At 44.9% G+C, this 20,966-nt stretch overlaps 1 protein-coding gene across 1 annotated transcript in view; it reads right to left on the bottom strand.

Moving 5' to 3' along the window:
• The window catches only part of ERGIC1 (endoplasmic reticulum-golgi intermediate compartment 1), a 56,911-nt gene that overhangs the window by 26,045 nt on the left and 9,900 nt on the right, over positions 1-20,966 (bottom strand). The window contains exons 2-3 of the mRNA XM_056502648.1: positions 10,115-10,176; positions 4,065-4,137 (exon numbers count right to left, since the gene is read on the bottom strand). Of these exons, the coding sequence (XP_056358623.1) occupies positions 4,065-4,137; positions 10,115-10,176 (135 nt within the window). The remainder of the gene's footprint in view (positions 1-4,064; positions 4,138-10,114; positions 10,177-20,966) is intronic.

The raw sequence follows: 20,966 nt of genomic DNA, 5'->3' as shown, positions 1-20,966 counted from the left end.
TGTTGCTTCCTACAGTGTGCTGTGGCAGATGAATTAGTGTTGAGCAGCAACATTCATACCACAAGCACCACATTCATACCCTCCTACCCCTTCCCCTGGCTGCCAATGCAAGGCAGACCAGATTAGTTAATTACATCTTTAATCCTTAATGATGGAATACTTGGAAAACTATTATTGATCTTACAGGACATAATTCATGACCTAATTAGGGTGATAAAACTGTGAGATTATCATCTTGCCAGCTAATAACGTCTAGCGTTGAGCTGAGTTAATTAGAAAAGAGATGGGTGATTTCTGTGCTTCTGATTTGCAACACAGCAGCAGAGGAATGAAGAGGCTGCTAAAGACAGGACAAGCCATTTCTAGCCCTCAGACTACTCCCAACTCAACCAACTGTTGATCTTGCCCAGGAAAAACCAGACACATTTAAACTTTAGCTTAATTTCTTCAGCCATTTGAGTCACTGGCTCAGTGGGACAAGAGTGTTTGATGCTGTTCATCTTTCAGAGGTTCCAATGTAGAGCACAGACCTCCTTTATATTTTACAGAATTGGGGAGATTCACAAAGGTTCTTGGTATGGAATCACTTAGGTTGGAGAAGACCTGCAAGGCCATCGAGTCCAACCTGTGACCGATCCCCACCTTGTCACCCAGCCCAGACACTGAGTGCCATGTCCACGTGTTCCCTGGGGACGTTCCAATGCCTGAAGTTTCGACTAAGTCTTCAATCACTCTTAGTCTGAACCAAAGAAAACCTAAAAATAAAGTGGATCCTTAACATCCAGAGTTAAACCCGCCCTCCCCTTAATGGCAACGATGGGTTGTGACTAAGAAAAGAAAAAAGCTCTTTTCCCTCACCAGCCCTTCACTGTGCTTTTCCTGGGAAGGATGCAGCCCCACCTAAGTGCCAGGCCTGGATTTCCTTCATGGCTGCTCACAGGCCTTTCAGGGTCACACGATAAATCTGGAAGATGAGCAACTTGGGAGTTTTGTACGCTGCTCAGGGCTGGTCTCCTCAGGAAACCCGTCAGCAGCAGAATAGGATGTGCCTTTAGAGTGTGTTACCTCTTCCATGAGCTTCCTGCAGTGCCTTGGTTTGGCTTCCTAAGTGGAGCCAGCACAGACACAGCACTCTTTAGAAATACCCACACGAGTTATGACACAGCTGCTGTCCTCCTCACACAGGTAATGTTTGGCTTTAGGGCTATGACTGTGATCCTCGAGATGAGGCTGTCATTTCTTGGCTCTCTGCCACCCAGACAAGCCTTCAGCAGCTGAGACTGTAAATGCTACGACAATGGGCTGGTCAAGGAAAAACAGCTTTGAAGTTGGGCAAGAGCAGCCAAACCGAGATTTCGAGTAACGCCAGGCACTGAGCTTGCTGCAGCCACGTGAATGTGGAAGAAAGTCCAGCAGGGCAGGAGCCAGTGAGAATTTGGGGTCAGTGTGGTGCAGACCTTCTTTTCTCATGTTGCAGCACGAGCTCAACAAACCATGCTGACCTGTTGCTTTAAATGGAAGGCTCTTGCTTTAAAAGGGAAGCTCTGGGAGTCAGACAGGGAATCCTGTGGCCACCACTGAGGTTGCCCTGAAGCTGTCCCTGCCCACACCCCACAAATGACTCGGTGTAACAGGGCTCTGAGGGAAGCAGGAGTGCTCAGCAGGGAACCTGCCACGTCTCTGATGTAAAACACCAAGTGCTCACCTTGTCATCAGAATTGTGCAGCTCTCCCCACCCAGCTTGGCTCTGTCAAGTGCTTTAAGGGAAATATGACACAAAAGGAGAAAGAGTGATGCAGTCTCACAGCACAGCTGGCAGTGACAAAGCAGGAAAGTTCATCCCATGTAACTGCACACCTGTAATCATTCAGGTCCTGGCTGGCATTGGGAAACTTCAGTCTGGGTGAGGTATCTGTTCTAGGAGACTCTTAATACTACAAAAAAAACCTTGCAATAAAGCTTGCAATAAAAGTTGATGAGAACTGAACAGTTTGCACATAAGGAATCTTCCATATATTTGTAAGTATTTGTATCATGGGCAAACAAGGCTCAATAACCATTTTGAGACAGTATTTCCCTTGTTGTTTGCTATTACCCAGTTTGATGGCAGCACAGAGCTCTCACAAGCTCCAGACCACACAAAACTCCCAATTCTTATTCCCAATAATGAGGCTCTGCTGCCTCACAATTCATTGCCAGTAACACCTGACTGACAGGGAACCACAAGAGGCTCACAACAACTTGTACTGGGTTTCTCAGAAGAGAAACCAGTGAGTAAGAAATGGAAAATAAAAGTTTACTCCCACTTTCAAAGTCGCTGACCTGGGCAGGACTTGAAGTGACTTTCTGAAGTATTTCCACTATTCTGGGAGAGCCTTTTTCACAAGTGCTGGGGGTGAATGTTCCCAGCAAGAGTCTGATGACTTGTAACTCATCAGAAGGAGGTTTTCCTACTCTTTTGTGTGAGCTTTTGTGTTGGATGGTCCGTGACGAATCAGGTTCCTGCAGTCATTTGTCCCAGACCCTTCATGACATCCTCTCTCACATTTTACTGCTTTATTGTGTGCAAACACCTCCTCCCCACACAGCTCCTGCTGGGAAAGGCACTTCACCACCTCTCTGAGGTTTTCATGTGGAACTTGCCAGCTGAGCATACTTACAGCACTTCCCAATATTTTGGTGGAAAATGCATCATCTTCTTAAGGAAAAAGCAAGAAGAGGCCTCAGAGAATTATGCAACTGTGCTGTTCAAAAAGGAATTTCTAGTCAGGAAACTGCTACTCCATAAGGATGTGCACTCCAATAACTGGGTCAAAACTAGGTAAATATTACTAATTCCTCCTGTAAAGCATTAACTGAAAGAAAAAAAGAAAACCAGGCAAGAGAATGTGATCTAAGAGGAGAGCAAAAAAGAGCAGTGCTTTACTTGAAGCAGTCTGTCTGGCTTTGCTCTGTTTTTTAAAACAAGAAACCCAAGGAAACTCAGCTCTGTGAAGTGGCTGATAAGGTGACCCCGGATTTCACAAGCAAACACACGGAACTGAAGTCAAAGAAACAGTGAGCAAGCAAGAAATCTGAGATACCATCTCTGAAGTAACGTGCAACAGGCACAGAAAATGATCTCAAGCTCGATTACACTCCTGCCTTCAGTTAAACATTAGTCAACATGAACGTTATTCCTGAAATTATATTCTTGATCTATGACAGAGCTGCACAAAAACAATGCAAGAGCCTCTTGCTTATCAAAATGGCCAATCTAACCAAGGTTTCAGAGCCTTTTTGCTCAGCTCTGACATCTGTTGCTATCAGGAGCATCATGTGAGCCTGACAGAAGTTCCACCCTTCCCAACTATCCAGGAACTGTACCTCACACTCAGTGAGCTCACTGCCACATCAGCAGGTGATGGAGAAGGTTTCCTAGAGCCCCAAACAAAGTTAGATGTGTTAAGAGTTACTAAAAGTTTATTTTGAGGCAGGAAGAATATGAGAACAGGGGGAAAGAAAAATCTGATTAATTCGGTGTTAATAAGTGCTTCATGCTTGTTCAATGAGCAATTTTTAAAATTAGAAATAATTTCCATTTGTCTCAAAGCTGTCACCACCTGGGGCAACTTGTCCTCAGGCACAAAATCTGTGAACAAGGCTTCCTAGTAAGGCTCAACAGAAGAAGAAAAAATTCACACATTAATAAAGCTACTTGCATGAATCAGAGATTCAGCTCTGGCATTATAAAAAAAAAGTAATTATTGATATTAAACTAATAATTCTTATTTTATGCAATACATTTCTCCATGCTGCTAATTATGCAATCCAGCATGCAGCTAATAAAGGATCAAGCGAGTCTGGAACAGCTTCCTCTATCAAAAATAGTTCAGAACCAAGTTTGCCTATTAATTTTAGCAAATTAAAAAGGTGAATGGATGTCTGAGAATTTGGACTCAACCTAAAGGAATCCCAAACCCATTAGGCAACTAGTGAAATTACAGGAATATTTTTCTCAGATAACAGTAAAGCTGTAAATATTCACATCCACACAAACAAGGGAAAATGTGACTTTTACTTACATTTCAGTGGCTATGAATCCAGTGAGCTCAGACAGGAAGAGGAACAATATGAAGAGACAGCAGCAGACAGAGACTGGAACAGAGGTAAGGAGAGGAAAAGGTTAGGTTAGAACATTTAACAAAGACAAAACTGGTTTCACCATATCATTCCCCCCATACACAACTGAGAATTAACAATCTTTAGAGTCCATGACCCAGAGAACCCAACAGAGCAGTGATTTCAATGCCATTCCCATATCCAAACATCCATTTTTGGGCCACTTTTTCTGCCATGATTTCCACCTTCCCCCTGCTCCTGCACTCTCTACCTTCAGCACACAATGCTGGTGTGCCAGCACCTCCCTCTTCTTGACACAGCTCCTTGACCACATCACTTCTTTGGAGCCTTGGCTCCCAATTTTATCACTGTTAAAACCTGCAGAAGGCAGGAAGAACCTTGCTTTGAAAGCATACAGTGCCCTAACATGGTTTTTTTTGGGATGAGGAGACATTTTGGCTCTTTGTCAGGTTTCAAAGCTCTGTGTAAGGCACCTCACATCCTGCTGGGACAGTGGCAACCCTTGAATTGTGAAGCCAGTGCCTGACTTCTCTAATTTCTCTATTTGCTGACATATTGACTCTGCAGAGAGGGACAATCCCCACTGAAGGAATTGTACCCAGACAACAAGTCTCACGTCTTTCCTAAGAATTCCAACCTGGAATTGCATGGAAGGAACCCAAAATAACTGGAATGTCACTGTTTACTTCTCACCAGGAAATTATTCAAACCACTGGCCATTCAAGCAGCAGTGACAGTCACACACAGGAGGGAAGCACAGCTGTAAATCCCAGGGATCAGGGATGATTGGAGCAGACAAGGATGTGCCAGCTCAAGGAGACAGGGCTGCAGCTCTGTGTTCAGTACAATACCCAAATTCACCATGAATCACTCACAGAAGGGCAAGGCAGGAACTGACAGGCTCCTCCAGGGCTCTGACAGCCAGAGCACAATCCCAGCACAGCCCCTCCATCCCAGCACAGCTCTCTGTGAAATGACCACTTTACCACTAATTAGGGTTGAGAAATACACTAAAAAAAAAAAAAAAAAAAGAAAGCCCTGTTCCTCAACTTTATTCCACATGACCTGTAGAGCCTGACTGCCCATTCCTTCAGGAAGCTCAAGTAACAACAGGCTGGGAACAATTTTATCACACAAGAGCCCTGGACCAAATTCCCTTGGTACAGAATGTGAGAGGCAAGGGAAGGGAAGGGAAGAGGTGCTGAGGGAAGCACTGAGACAGAGCCTTGAGTGAGCTAAAGCCTGGTGCCTCATTCTTCCAGCTCTGAGGAAAGAGAAATGTGTTGTTTCCCCTTCCTCATCAGAATAATTTCAACTGTGGGTTCATTTACTGACACTCTCTGAAGTGCAAGAGATTAACAGAGATGCCAAAAAATCCACTAGCTAGGATGAGGAAAGAGAGGGGAAAAATCCTGGAGACCAGTAGGAAAACAGAAAGCAAGAAGGGATATTAAATCCTAAAGAGAAACCTCAGATGGCCACACAGTTGCTCCCAAGCCTTGGCTGCCAGGACACAGAAGGTCACCAGGACCCAGTTGAGTCCCTGGGAAGAAGAAAGGTCTGCTTGAAGCACACAAATTCTTGTGAGAACATCCACACCTACACAGGAGCCCAAAAAAAGAAACCAAGGCAGGACATGAGCAGGTCCAGTGTTTGTACTGCTGATCACTGTCAGAGAAACTCGAGATCTCTGATCCCCAGCAGTTGCAGGGGAGTGTTTGACGTAGACAGCTCTTTTTTCTTTAATTGCTTCCCATATTCCTTGCTGCTTGTTATAATCCCATAAAGGCTTTCCACAGCATCAGCCAGACCTCTGCTCTCAAGCACTTCTAGGAAAGCCTGCTACCACTAACTCTCTTAACTAAATTCTCTCCCAGAGCTTCCTCTCTCTTCCAATTTTTAAACTTCCTTCTCTGCCACTTAGATAATCAAAAAATCTTCTTTTCCAGTACTTGCTCCCTCAAGTCCATCTTCAGTTCAGCTCTTGCAGTGAAGGTTCGTGACAATACTTACCAAATACAGCACAGTAAAATTCCACTAACCTATATCTAAAAAACCCTGCAAGAATGCTCTGAAGTGCCTGGCAGGAGCTGACTTTCAAAGCTCCTCAATGCTTTTCTCAGTCTTCAAACCACAGAGTCAGTTCTGAAGCTGTAAAAAAAGATTACTGAGGGTGAACATGAGAGAGGGAAATAAAATCAACCTGAAGGAGGTGAGTGGGAACAACCACTCACTGTCTCTTCCAGTATGGGAAGAACAGGGAAAGGGAATGTTAAAAACAAGAGAAGGTTTTCCTTAACACAACTGAATTCTGAAGATTCTTGACTACGGATGCTGAGGATGCTTAAGAAATAAAACCTGTTAGATTACAAAAAGGAATGATACATGCCCTGAGGAAGAAATCCACTGAGGGATACTAAAGACAAAGGAACCAACTCCAGCTTAGGAAACTCAGGAGCCAACTGAGCAAAACCTGGAGAAATGTTTAACCTGCCCCTCCTGCTCCTTCTCAGGCATCTGCTGTGAACACTCTGGGACAGAGGACACTGGACACTTGCACTGCCTGCTAAACTCTTCCTAAACACACTGCCAGGGCAGGGGGAGTTTTTGGCATGAGACTCATGTGACAGCATTATCAGTTACTCTCTGCAGAGGCAGCATTTCCTCAGCTGCAGAACAGGAGCTCCTCTCTCACCGTGGAGCTGCAGGCACAGACGACGTTCCCAGCACAGGAATTTATGCACGGGGTGCTTCAGCTGCTTCTTTCACACTGAAGCCTTTTACTTGCTTCCATGCAAATGTGCAGTCCTACCACCCACATTTGACAAGCGTATTTTATTTGGAAAAGTAGATTAAAGGCTGGGATCAGACAGAATCAAACAATTCATGCATAAAGCTTCGTTTAACTGCAAGGGCACTGCGACGTTCCCACAGAGCTCCTACAACTCTGAGACAGGTTTGTAAAGCTCTAATATGATAACATGATCAATATATCAAAGGTTGCTGGTGTAGACACGCTGCTGTTGGCTAACCTGCAATTCCAAAAGGATGGGAAACTCTGCCAAGGTTTTTTATTCCTGCACTAACCTTTTTCTACTTGTTCCTTCTACTACATAGCCCATCTACGTATATTCCTGGCTCTGCCTCCCCACCCCATGAGAAATGAGAGAAAGGCAAAGTGTTTAACACATCACACAGACTGAGAACGTGGAGCCATGCCTATATTAAGGCATAAAATTAATAGCATTTATTATTCAGTGGAGCAAACTGTTACGAAGCACAAGGAGCGGGTCCTGTTACAGGCGCCATGTGAATCATAACTTCGATATTTCCTGATGTGTATTTAAAACTCCAGCCCCCAAACAGCACCAGAGTATTTCTGGATAACATTTCCATGTGTGCATACAACATGTGCATGTAAACTATGCATCCACAGCGATGGCTGGGGAGCAGGATGGTGACAGCAGCTGCCTGGGCTGCAGGCTCCTGTCCAGAGCCCACTGCTCCTGTGCAGCCAGATGCCAGCTGTCAGGCAGCCAGGAGAGCTGCTGCTGCTGCCTCTGTACCCAAACATGGCCAGGCTGTCCCAACACTGCCACAGTGGCACCACAGACACGGTACACCTGCAAAAAATGGTGGGAGAGACAACAGCACGACAGGGATGCTGCCTGAAGAAGGGATTTTTATGGAGGAAAAGGAATGAGTAATTTCTACACACTTCCCAAAAAAGTCCACAGCAGTGGCTGGGTTGTTTTGGACAAACCTCACTCCAAGTAAACGGCAGTGGGTTGTTCTTGGTTCCTTCATTCCTAAAGGAATTGTTTGTAGCTGAGTGGTTGCCACACAGATCTGAAGTATCTTCTATGCAGGGTTCACTGCAAATTTGGGAATTTAAAAGCCATACCTAACAGAGCTTCAATAACATTCCAGCTGGCTTCTGAACTTGCTCATGTTCAGGCTCACCTGCTCTTCTCCCTCAAAATCCCCCAACACTTACTCTCCCTTAGCTGCTTCTTCCCTAGAAGCCTTGGGCCCCTCAGCCCTGGTGTCAGGAGCAGAGCTGCTCTTCTCCATCTCTTTTCTTCTGTAATCTGACCTGTGCCTTCTTCCCTAATAAACCTCAAGCCTTTTTTCTTTAAATAGACCTGTTCACAATCCAAAATCTACTGCTGAAACTCTGCAGTAAGTCCAGTCCTATTCCAGAAAGGCTTCAGCACCTGAACTAAGGTTTCAGCAGAAATCATATGGAAAAGAGCTAAATTAATAGTTGGATATTATAGACTATTTTATATCTGCTCTGTAAAACTTGTAGGACTTAAAGAAAGACAAAATAAAGTTGCAGTCATAGTAATTCCATATGATTACTAAAGCCTAAAAGATTTTTTTGAAAGGCAGAACCTTTCCCTGCACTCAAGCCCTCAGTGTTAACACAAACTGACTTCCCTAAAGCATTCTATCATCAGGTCATGCAACCTTCCCAGGCTTCCAACTGGCCTGGCAATGGGCTGGGCTCATCCATAGCCTCTTACAACACCTAAGATTAGTGGCTTTCAAATTACAAGCCTGGTCAGACAGAAAAGCCCATTAGAAAAGCTGCTCCCAAGATCCTCACAGGCAAAGCCACCAGTTTGTTGGCTGCCTGTGTGGTTCAGAAGCTTCTATCAGGCTGCCTAAAAACACTCTGAGAAAAAGAAGGAGAACCAGTTAGAGAAGAAAATCAAAGCCTGAGAAGCTGTAAATAACAATAGAGAGAAAGAAGTCAGCTAATAATTGTAAGAGTCACAACCTTCAAGCCTTCCCACAACAGACTTATCACTTGGGCTGTTACTGCAGATCTGAAAGCCTAAACTGGATGGCCTTTGATGGTTTTTTTTTGCTTCTAAAATACTCTTTTGCAGGTGATTCATAACAAGACAAATTCTCAAAGGGAGCCCAGTGGTAGTGTGGGAACTCTTCGTTTCCAAAACAGAAGAGAAGACAGGATCACTCACCAGTTCAAAGTGTTCTTTCAAAACACTAAATCTCATCCACCTCTGAATTCCCAAACAGTTTGAGTCAAGCTCTTTGTTCACGACTTCAGCAAACCCAAATGGGAGTTGGGATACAAGTAATTCAGTGGCCAGGAGAACTCAGGGACAAGGACTCTGAGAGTAAATATTTAGGGAAATGTTATCTTCACAGAAGCACGGCATAGTCAAAGCTGGCAGGGACCCCACTGGAGATCATCCCATCCAACTCCCCTGCTCTGAGCAGGTTGCTCAGGGCCAGCTCTGGTTGTTTGGAGCATCCCCAAGGACAGAGACTCCACAGCAGCCTGTTCCTGGACCCTGCTCACAGCCAGGAGCTCCTGCAGCCCACAGAGAGCTTTCCTTTGTGTCCTGATTCACGGGCACTGACTCAGTCCTGCGTGCTGTCACCAAGGGATGTGACATCACTCACGTCAGCAGTGACACACAGGACTACTGACCCATCTCCCAGCATGGCTGGATGGGGCACAGCTCCCTGATCAAAGCCAGTCCTGCTCAGTGGGACAGGAAGGCTGCAGGAGGAGGGGAATGACAGGCCTGGCAGGATCAGCCTGATCAATGTTTACCAAGCCCTCTGCCCAGCCAGTTTGCTGCACATCCCTGTGTGAATGGCATTACTCAGCCTCCAGCCTCCCTCAGCAGCAGGAAGGAAGGAAAAGGGGCCCAAGGCAAGAGATGTGTATCAGCCAAAATCTGGGTATTGATACATGGGAGTGAGAGTGGATCTCTATCACTGCTTGGAACTGAAGGCTCTTTAGGGCCCCTTCCAACCCAAACCAATCCACAATTCTGAATTCACACAAGCTACTCCACTGTTTGATGGGCAGAACAAGCTGTCTCAGCAACAAAGGACACCTTTCCAACGCTTAACATCCCTTGAAAAAAATTCCCTGCAGACAGAGAGGCCAAACAATCTTTAATTTTAGACCAGGGCTATGCAAGGACATCAAAAAGAAGTTACTTACTAATGGCCCCTGTGTAGGTTGGCTGTGTAAGGTCTTTTGGCACCTTCCTGTAGATGTCAAACCTGAAAGAGGAAAAGCACCAGCCATAAAACAGGTGGAACATTTCAATACATTTCATGCCCCCACAGGGATGGACGATGCTGAAGTTTTTTCCATCCAGCTTTCCAACAACATTTTTTTCAGTAGGCAGGAGGATATGGGAAGGAAAAACAAAACTAAAAAACCCTTTTCTTTTGTACAGTTATGTAACTGTGCTCTGTTTTGGCTCCCACTTCCAAAGCACTTCCCTCCACCTCCCTGTTGTGGATCTGTGCAATTTGAACTGTGAGAGCAGCCAGGCAAGAAGTCATGCTGGACAAGTTTATAGACCACTATAAAAAAGAAAAGGATACTCTACAGACTCCTGAATAAAGATGTGTGGCAAAAAACCCACAGTGAAACACAACCTATATTGCCCTTTGTCATTTGTATCCTGCAAAGCCAGAAATAGACAACCCCTAAGTCAGAAATCCAGGTGTTGAAACAAAAAAAATCCCTTGGACATTGGATACAACAACAGAAATTAACCCGACAGGTTTGTTCCTCCCCCAGCAAAATCCAGTTTAATATTAGACTGTTGTTTTGATTCAGTCATAGCTTTTAATATCCATAGGGCTCAGCTTTGCTATTTTAAACTGCCCATGGTTAAACTCTCCCTGCCCTCATGTGTTAGCTGGATTATTTCCTACCACCTTGTGTCCCTGCACGCCCAACCACAAAGCAGCTCTGACATCAGTTTTTCCATCACTCAATAAAAATTAATTAATGCATTAAAAACACCCCCCACCCACCCACCCAAAAGAAGGAAGTGACTGGTTCTCCCTCAAAATAGACTTTTTTGGATATGCCACAAGGGGTGAGAACTGATGCTTTTTCCAGCCCTGGAGAGGGCTTCCAAATTCCCAGTCTACACTGCAAGATGAAACACCCCTGTGTTTATTCAGTAGCTCCTACTACATCAAATACTTTGCTGGGAGTTTAAAAACTAGATTATTGTTCTTTTCTTGAGTCTTTAACTGCTGAGATAACTCTGAGGAACTGCAGGAACAAAACAGCATTTGCCTTGCACGAGATCAGGACACTGCTTCACTCAGGAGTTGAAGCTGAAGGAAAGAAGGAAAGAAAGGGAATGGAGAGCAGGTAGGAAGATATTTCAGCTGCCCAGCTCAAAGTCCTGAATTAGCTGTGCCATCACTCAACACCCCAAGCACCCTCTGTGAGACACCTGACAGCACTGCTGCACAGGAGCTGTGTTTTCATTACCCTTCTGCTGAGCACACCAGCAATATTCCCCAACCAAACAATCCATGTATGGTTTTCCAGCTGCCCTGGGAACATCTGGAAAGTGCTGTTTGCATTCTTTCCACCTCCACCGAAGCATCAGGATGGTGAGAGAACCCAAAGTAGCTGATGACATCATGGTCTCACAGGCAGAGGAAGCTGCTGCTCTCCCAGCCCATTAACTGCTGAAAGCTGGCGTCGTCTGGCCAAAGTCACAATAATAGATCAACAGGGCTAAAAAAGCTGAGAGAGAAACAGACACACAGAGCACGTGAGCACCAGGAGCTGCTGAGTGTGAGCCAACACTCAGAAATAGGAAACAGCTCCAGGCTGCATTCAGTGAAATCTGCAGTGTGTGGATACTATAAAAGGAAGTTTGTTCTCACCATCAGAAATATTTACTAGTGCTGAAATGATGGCCCATCACAGCATTAAAAGAAAAAAAAAATCCAGCTTTTTAAACAACTCATTGCAAAGCTGATGTCATAGGAGGCAGAGTTCTCTCAGATTGTCATTTCATCACATAAGTAACACCCAACACCACCAAAAGTTAACTTTTCCATGGCCTAAGTAAGCTTGGATTAGGCAGAGCACTACAAAAAGTGCTCAGTTAAGGTTTTATGGATAAAAGCTGAAGCTTGAAGGATGACATCCAGAACCTGACCCAAGCAGAAGGGAAGGGAAGCTGTATTAAAGTTTACACATGGATGCTGAAATGATCACAACAATCAAAAAAAGACAAGTTTGGGATAAGAAGCAAACACTGCTAGCTGGATTTTGCTCAGTGATGTGTGATACCAGTAAATCCAAATGATCACCAGCCCAGAAGAAAAAGGACTGGCTATGTGCAAGTCTCCTGGCAGAACAATCAATTGCTTGGAAAAGACACATTCTGAGCTAGGAGGGTTCAAAGCCTGGCAAAGGAACAAGAGTCCTCAGGGTTCACTGATACAATTTCCTCAGTCTGACCCCTGTTAGTGGAAACAGCAGTGGGGTTTATTTGGGCAAGGGAGAAGCCAAAATGACATCAAAGTTTGAGGAGAATGATGGAGGTGGCATGGCCAGCACAAAGAGCCACATTCTTCACTCTACTTAAACTCCAAGTTAGAAGAAGATATGAAATGTCAAGGGTCCAATGACAGCTTGAAAAGTATGTTTGTGAGACACCAGAGAGAGCAAATGCTAGCAGTGAGGACAGAAGCCCAAAGAAGGCTTCACTAATTACATATAATTATAAAAATAAGTAAATCAAGCAAAAAACAAATCTGTGAAGCTGACAAAAGTTGTTGTAACAGGAGACCCTAAGCCCCAAGAAATGAGAGATTTGTGGCAACTCCTATCAGACCTAAGGGTTAAAAATCTGCCTTGACAAGAAAAACCTTTCTCCTTTTGCCACTGGCTCCTTGCCTACCTCCCAGAACTGACAGCAATCCCAGGAGAGCACTTACACCGTCCTGGGAAGAGCAAAGAATGAGGATTAGCCAGCAGAGATGATTTGTAATGCAGGAGGGAGGAGCAGTGGAGCTGTGTGCATGGCAAATGGGAACAGGTTTTACTTGCCCTCAGGTCAGACCTTCCTGCAAGCACCAGCAGTAAAAATTCCAACAAGCCTCCAGGTTCCTGAGGCATTGGTCACTTAGAGGAGTATTTGTACCCTGGGAACAGACAGGAACCTTGTGCTCTGTTGCAAGAGCTCCTTGCTGTACCCAAAGCAGTGGAAGGCATTAGTAATGCTGCAGGGAGTCTGGATGTGCAGAGGGGCTCACAGACACCCTGTGCCACCCTGGGAGTCATCTTCTGTGACCAGGAGAAACCAGGGTGTAGATTTACAGCTGCTCACAGACACCCCGTGCCATCCTGGGAGTCATCATGAGTGACCAGGAGAAACCAGGGTGTAGATTTACAGCTGCTCACAGACACCCTGTGCCATCCTGGGCATCCACTGGCAGAGTCTGGGAGTCTTCTGTGACCAGGAGAAACCAGGGTGTAGATTTACACCTGCTCAGTGAACTCCCTTAACCTGCAGCTCACTCTGCTTTAGGAAGGGAGGCATCACTCCACACTCCCAGGGCAGGCACATGTGCATTTTCCACTGCATGTTGTTTATATTTAGCTTTTGGCAAGTTTCTTCCTCCCCTCAGAAAGGCGAGACTTGTAAGGCTAAGTTGTATCTTTGAGTTGATCAATTAAGATCCTTTCAGAGTGGAAACAACAAACTTGCTGCTAGGAAAGTTCTTCCTCCAGGTCATACGTGTTCTCAGAAAGGGAAGGCTGGGCCTTGCAATTCCAGAATATGAGGCTAAAGATAGAATTAGGCTGTCATCAGTATAACAAAAGAATTTCCTGACACATCCATAGTGTCTTTTCTTTCAATGGAGAGCAGGGCTGCAAACAAAGAAATAAAAAAAGCCCTTTTGGCAATGTCAGGAACCAACATTCATAACTAACATTAGGGAATGCTACAATACTTTTTTATGGCAAAAAAACTTTCTCACCTTCCTGGTGGGAATGTCAGCAAACTGGTAAAACAGCATCCCAGAGATGAGCAGGGATTATTCCTGACTGGGTTCTAACAGAGAATTCACAAATCTTTGTGTGATTGAGCCAGGTCTGGGGCAGAACTGCAGCTCTCTGATGGCCAGGATGCCACAGCCCTCTTGGAAAGACAGAGGTGACATCAAAGGACATCAGTGGTGACCTCAAAGGAGCCAAGCAAAGGGGTGGCAGATTCCAAGTTCAAGTAAGTGTCAGGTTTCAAAAGCTGTACCTGCACTAAGATGGGCTGCTGCTACTCAGATATTTTTTTCAGACAGAAGTATATCACAGAATCACACAGTGGTTTGGGTTGGAAGGGACTTTAAAGAGCAGCTCATTCCAAACCCTGCCATGGGCAGGGACACCTCCCACTAGCCCAGGTGGCTCCAAGACCTGTCCAAGTGTCCAAGGCCAGGCTGGACCTGGCAGTTCTGCCCCAGACCTGGCTTAATCACACAAGGATTTGTGAATTCTCACTTAGAACCCAGTCAGGAATGACCCCTGCTCACCTCTGGGATTCTGTTTTACCACTTTGCTGACATTCCCACCAGGAAGGTGAGAAAGTTTTTTTCCTTGCAACTCTTGGATTGATAAAAATGCCCAGGTGGCTCCAAACACCTTCTCACCACCATCACAGGGAAACATTTTTTCATAATATCCCATCTAACCCTGCTCTCTGTCAATTTGAAGCCATTCCCAGTATTGTGTCTCTCCAAGCCCTGGTAAAATTCTCTCTCCATCTCTCCTGCAGCTCCTTCAGGCACTGTGAGGCCACAATTGTGTCACCCCAAAGCTTCTCCTGTGCAGGTGAACAATCCCAGCTCTCCCAGCAGAGCTGCTCCATCCCTCTGCCCATCCTGGAGCCTCCCCTGGGCTCTCTCCACAGCTCCAGCTCCTCGCTGTGCTGGGGCAGCTCTGCAGGGCTCTCACCTGAGCTGTGACTGCTGCATCAGTGCCAGGGAGGGCACAGGACCCAAACACTGGTTTTTTCCAGGGCTGAAGCTTCACCTGAGCAGAGGATGAGCTCAGTCCCTCAGCAGGAGCTGCCACAGGCAGGGCTGCCTGCCAGGGCTTTATGTACACTTGAACAGCTTCAAGTTTGGACCCGAAATATTTCAGGAAATGAAGTAATAAATACATTATTTCACTGAAGATTTCCACACTTCCAAAACAGAAGAATCCTCTCTGACATCTCTGGAATCTGAAAAGAACGTTTTTAACAACTCTGTAAGGCACTGTTACGTTTTTCATGAACAAGAAGCAAAGAATGTGAGGCAATTAAAAAAACCCAACAACTTTTAAGTAGAACTAACTAGAAAATTGTTAAATTTGAATGTCCTGTAGCAAATGGAAGCTCTGATACACAAAGGAGTTCATATCAGAGAAGGAAAAGCAGTAATTCCTCCTTCAGTTTCCAGCATTTGCCCACCTGTCCCTGGCACAGAGACAGGAGGGATGCACTGGCCATGGCACCCAGGGCTGAATTTCTCCCAAAATTACTGTGTGCAAAGACCCAGCAGAAGCTCTGGGAAGTTTTCCTGTACCATTCTGCAAGGTCTGGTTTCACTGATTTACCTGAGGGGCCAGGGAAAGGCTGTATTGGAGCTCTTGGGCTGTATTTTGGATTCCAGTTAATCAAGCAGAACTGTAACACATTCTCATGTGGCACTTGGGCACAGAACAGAATTCAGGCACTGTAAATCAGCAGCAAAAAGATTAATTTTTGTCCCTTTCCAGAAATTAATGCTCACAGACAGGGGAAAAATGGTTTTGTTCTTCAAGCAGATTATGTCTTACCCCAGGAGAACCAAATATTTAAACATCACTCTTCTCTTTGAAGCACACTGGTTCTATTGTAGGTACTTCAGCATGTCCTGAAAGTTGGAGGCTGTGATCATTCATTACAACAAATTACATTTTTGATGTCAAAGATGATTTAAAGAAAAAAACAAAACCAATTGACTTTTAGCTGGTCTGTGGTGGTGTAAATACACCATTGTCATCTTGGCTCAGCAGAAAGGGTCCATGGCTGTGATTCACCCAGAAGAATGTGGGTGTTGAAACAACTCTTGATTCTCCACCTCCCATGTTCACCAGCCTTGAGAAGTGACATCTATTTTTCAGCAGATACCACATTTGGAGCTGAGGTCACTAATTCCTGGTGACATTACTCACTCTCAGTAACGAGTCCAGTGTGGAGTGAACAACTACCTTAATTTTATTACACATCAGTAGCTTTGAGATCTCTTTAAATAAATGAGATAGCCTGGTGCTGCTGAACCAATTTGTTTCACTAATAAAAAACCTGAAGTGACTTGCAGGCACAACACATTTTCCAGCAGACACAAAACTTCACTATGAAGTTAATCAAACACATGACAATTCTACAGCAGAAGTGACTAAACTACACAAAGGAGGAATTATCAAATACAGAGAAAAAAAGTCAACTTTGAGGGTGGGGAGTCTCCCTTGCTGGGGATATTCCACAACTATCTGGATGTAAAAGGTTGGACCAGTGACCCACTGTGGCTCCTTCAAACCTGACCCATCCTGGGACCCTCAGATCCTGAAAAAAGGGGTTTAGGGTCAGTAGAAATGTCATCCCTGACTGTTTCCTTCTTGGTAAGAAACATGACTTCCCTAAGAAAGAGATGGGGGCTGCAGGTTGAGAAAGGCAAGACAACCATGACACAAAGACACGGGGTGGAAATAAAGAATAACCTTTAATAAAGAATAATAAAGAAAAATAAAGAAAAATCTTTCTAGGCTGAGGTGGCTTCCTGGATCAACAAAACCCTCACTCAAAGGGCTCCAGTTGAAAAGACAGCACAAAGAAGCACAGAAATAACAATCCCTCTCTTCAGCCCTTTGGTGGGAGGCTGATTTGGGCCACACCACTCAGGTTTCTGTGGAGATCCCTCTTCTCACACAGAATTTGTGTCTGCAGTGCAATGACTTCACTCCCAAGGCAGCTGCCTAAGGCAGAAGGCAGGAATAAGTCTGGTTTTTCACATCTCCTTTGAAATCATGGTCACACCAAAAATACACTAATATTTTGCTCTAAACCTTGCACAGCAGCTAAAACTGCATTTTTAGGCAGACACCAAGTTGGTCTTTGAGGAATTACTTAATGCCAGAACTGGGAATAAATACAAGCAGGTTAAAACAGCTACCAAACCTTGTTTACCCTTCTTGTTTGCTGGTAATGCCCCTCCCCATTCATCTGCAAGGAGCTGCAAACTGGAGATAAATTCTAGTGGAATATCTAGAATATTTCTGCTGCTGGTTTTCCCCATTTGTCCAGTCCTCCTTGCAAAGGGGATCAAACCTCAAATCTCAAGAAGGCATGAGGTCACTATTTGTCCAATTCCTGACTAAACAAAGAGCTTGCCTGTTCTTTACAGAGTCCACTCATGACATACTCACCAGTAAACCCAGTTACAAATGGAAGAAAGAATTTATCCTGTTACACACTGTACTTGTCATGTTCAAGAAATGACACACAGGCAGCCCATGCAGACATTATGTTTTAAAAAACTCAGTCTTGGAAAAAAAAAAGAAAAGGTGCTTTTTATCAAAAGAAGATAAAGTACTTTATTGTTACTCAGGTTTTCTCCTTCAGCAAAACTGCTGCACTGTGCATTTCTGGGAACATTCATTCAAAACAACAATCCCAGATGGCTTTTGATGAAAACAACATCAAAAAAACTCCAGCACAGTGAAAGACACAGAGAGCAAGGCAGGTGCCAAACACAGTCAAGCCCATGCCAGCATCCATTTGGTTTTTGATAAGAGTAACTTTGAGGCAGGTCTGTCTGATAACAGGCTTGAAAAAAACCCACTGCCTCTTCTTTGAGAGCATCTGTCATTTAGACATTCTAAAGAAATTCATTTTTAGGGCACATCCCTCAGAATTACACAAGCCTCTCTAATTATTTCATGTAGATATCAGTGAATCCAGGCAACTACAATTTCTATTTGAGTGCTTTTAAAGAGAGGAATCATCCTCAGCTCTGGGGATGAGTTTTCCCTGGAGACAAGGACATAACCCTGGGATTTGTCACTTGACACACTTCTGTTCTTCCTCTTACCATTTCCTACCTGCCTCCCTGAACCTTTTTGTAGTTTTACTGCACGCAGAGAGCAGAGATGGTTGGTTCCATCCCCTTTAATTGGGTTAACAGGACTTACAGATCTGGTGCAGGGACACCCAGCTCTTCCCACAAGGTTTGTATAACTTGGGTCCATTTTGAAGTTTGATTTCATGACAGAAGAGCTGCAGTGGCAATTCAGGAAACCAAGGCAGGTGTGAAGCAAGAAGAGAATGAGCAACCTCAGCCCCACTCCAGGAAACACATCTGAGTGCACGTGAAATGAGCTGGAACAAGGGCTCTGAACAGTCTCCCCCCATCCCACCTCACAGCTTTGTTTCCTCACATTCCTGCTGCTCCCACCTCTGGAAGACCCTTTACTAGAAAAAGAGTTTATGGATCATGATTCATTCAGTAGCTGCTACTATTAAGGCTCTTAGCAGAGATACCAATTACAGCTGAGAATCCACTTTGCATAAAACACTTCATCATTTTTTAGGAGGGCATGGGAAGCAGAGGGAAACTTAGTCATGGTAAATATAACTTGGATTAAGTCCATCTGACATTCAAAGATGACTGTGCACAAACAGACTCCATTTTCTCTCTCCAGGAACACTTCAGAGGAGGTTGGTGTGACAAAGGGGAGATCAGAGTTTAACCACCCTGTCTCACAAGCTTCCCTTCCCCAAATCAGTGCAGCCTGGAGGAGAAGGGGAGGAAAAAACCCAGGGCACATTGGTTATTTTCCATGTGAATTCAAGGTATGAAAAGGAAGTTCTGCCTGCTGTCAGAGCAGCATCACTCAGGCTGGAGACACAAATGGAAACGCCCTGGCTTTAATCCCCAGTGGTATTTCTAGAGAAACCTTCCCAGCAGAGGCATGCTGCCCAGTGACAAGGACATTTCTGTCTGTCTGCTCTGCTGACTTCTCAGGCAGCACCTCTGGTCATCTCAGCAAAGCTTCAGAACTAGAGATGGCCAAGAGAAAAGCTGGCATGGTGGGGTCTGTGATCAGCCACTGCAACACCCTGGGATGGCACTGCCAGCCCTCTCCCCAGCATCCAAAACAGAAATAAATAAAGGAAATAAATGGTTTAATGAAGTAAATCGGATTCTCAGGCTGCAGCTTCTAGATGAGGAATGGATGCTCCTGGAGCAGATCCAGCACAGGTTGTGGAGCTGAGGAAGGGCCTGGAGCATCTCAGCAAAGGATGAACATTCCAGACCATACTGGACACTCTGCTGTGCCCTGAGCTCTGGGGTGGCCCTGCTGCAGCAGGGAGGTGGCACCAGTGACCCTCTGTGGTCCCTTCCAGCCTGACCCATCCTATGAAACTGCTGCCTCCAGAACTGATCTCTTGAGACAGATAAAAAAATAGATGGGGCTAGAAAAAAAAAAAAAAGGCATAGAGAATACTGCAGGGTTACTGAAAAAAATAGATTTTAAATAAAAAATCTAATCACTTAGCTAAGAGCTTCCAAGTTGTTTAACAGGCAGGACTCCTCCTCTGTTCCCTTGGGTCACTGCTCCCAAACAATGACTTTGGGACAATTCATCCCCGCTCTGTCAACAGAGCTGCTGGGCACCAGGAGCCCAAGCACACCAGGTGAGGAGCACAAGCCATCAGGTGGCTTTTAACCTCTTCAGGGGCCATTCAGCTCCAAATAAAACCCAGCAGGCTTAGTCACAGTCTCACTCCACCAGAGACAGGCAGGTACTTCCATCAGAACACGCTTTGCTGGCTTCATTCCCTCCTGCAAAGCACATCAGACACTCGTGGTAATCTTGAAAAGCAAAGCTGTTACTTCTGTAAAATGGATAAATCTAAAGCCACCAATTTAGCTTTCAATGTGACAGCTCAAGCTGAGGGAAATACAGAGGTAGAACAAACAGCACAGCTGTGTCAGGTTTGCACACACGGCGCTACTTTGATTGGAAAAATACCATCTACTTAAAAAATAAAAATAAAAATAAAATCCCAGATGCCTGTCTGAAGTAGTTGGGGGGAGTTTTACTGCTCACAGTTGTTGAAACCATCCCCAGAACTCCTGTGCCCAGGATCAGAGATAAGAATATTAACCTCTTTACCTGTTAAATTGCCCTAATTCAGCAGTGTAACAGCTGGGGTGTGCAGAGGTGGCCTCAAAGATCACTTACCCCATTCCATGTGCCTAAGGACAGAGTATGTGAAGTAAAACAGTAAAGATGGCCCTGGAGAACAGCTGGGATCTGGGACACAGATAAGGCAGGAGCAGGACACATCTCCCCTCTGCTCAGTGACCCTGAGAGGGGCTGGGCATCACCAGACTGCTGCTGAGGACAGGAATAAAAAGAAGGCAGGGCAAGGGACACAGGCTGCTCAGCAATGCCCTGGGCTGGATTATGTTCCCCAGGTGCTTGAGAGCTGCTACAGAAAAAAAATTTTAAAAAAAGTCAGACCTGGTCTGACCAGCATTTTGGAGCAAATTAACTGGGAAAGGATGGGCTTTAATGGGGAAGCATCAAGAAAAGCCTGGCCTTTAAAAGCAAAGCCTCTCTTACTTGACACAAAAAAGTGGTGAGCTCCAGTGCCCTCTGTATTTTCTGTGGTCTTTGCTGTACCTGTCCAACTTTGCTCCCCAAACCTAGCAAAGAAAGAAGAATTTCTTCACATAGTAAATTCATTCTAAAACAGGTGAAGAAGTAGAGCTGCCTTATTCTTACATGTGTAGAGAAACCATTTTTTCTATTTTCACTGAGAAATATTAGTTCAAGATTTAATTCTTTGTTTTTCTTCCCACCCAAAGACAAATGCATGTTCTGACAACTCTGCAAGAACACTTAGCTCCTACAACCCAGCACAGATAATAAAATCAATCACTCTCCTCCCAACCCAACCAAGTAGGTGAAATCTGTTTAAATGGGA

The sequence above is a fragment of the Oenanthe melanoleuca genome, chromosome 13, assembly GCF_029582105.1.
Source record: "Oenanthe melanoleuca isolate GR-GAL-2019-014 chromosome 13, OMel1.0, whole genome shotgun sequence".
NCBI classification, from domain to species: Eukaryota; Metazoa; Chordata; class Aves; order Passeriformes; family Muscicapidae; genus Oenanthe; species Oenanthe melanoleuca.
Note: the sequence above shows the minus strand (reverse complement) of the source record. Positions and strands in the feature narration are given on the sequence as shown.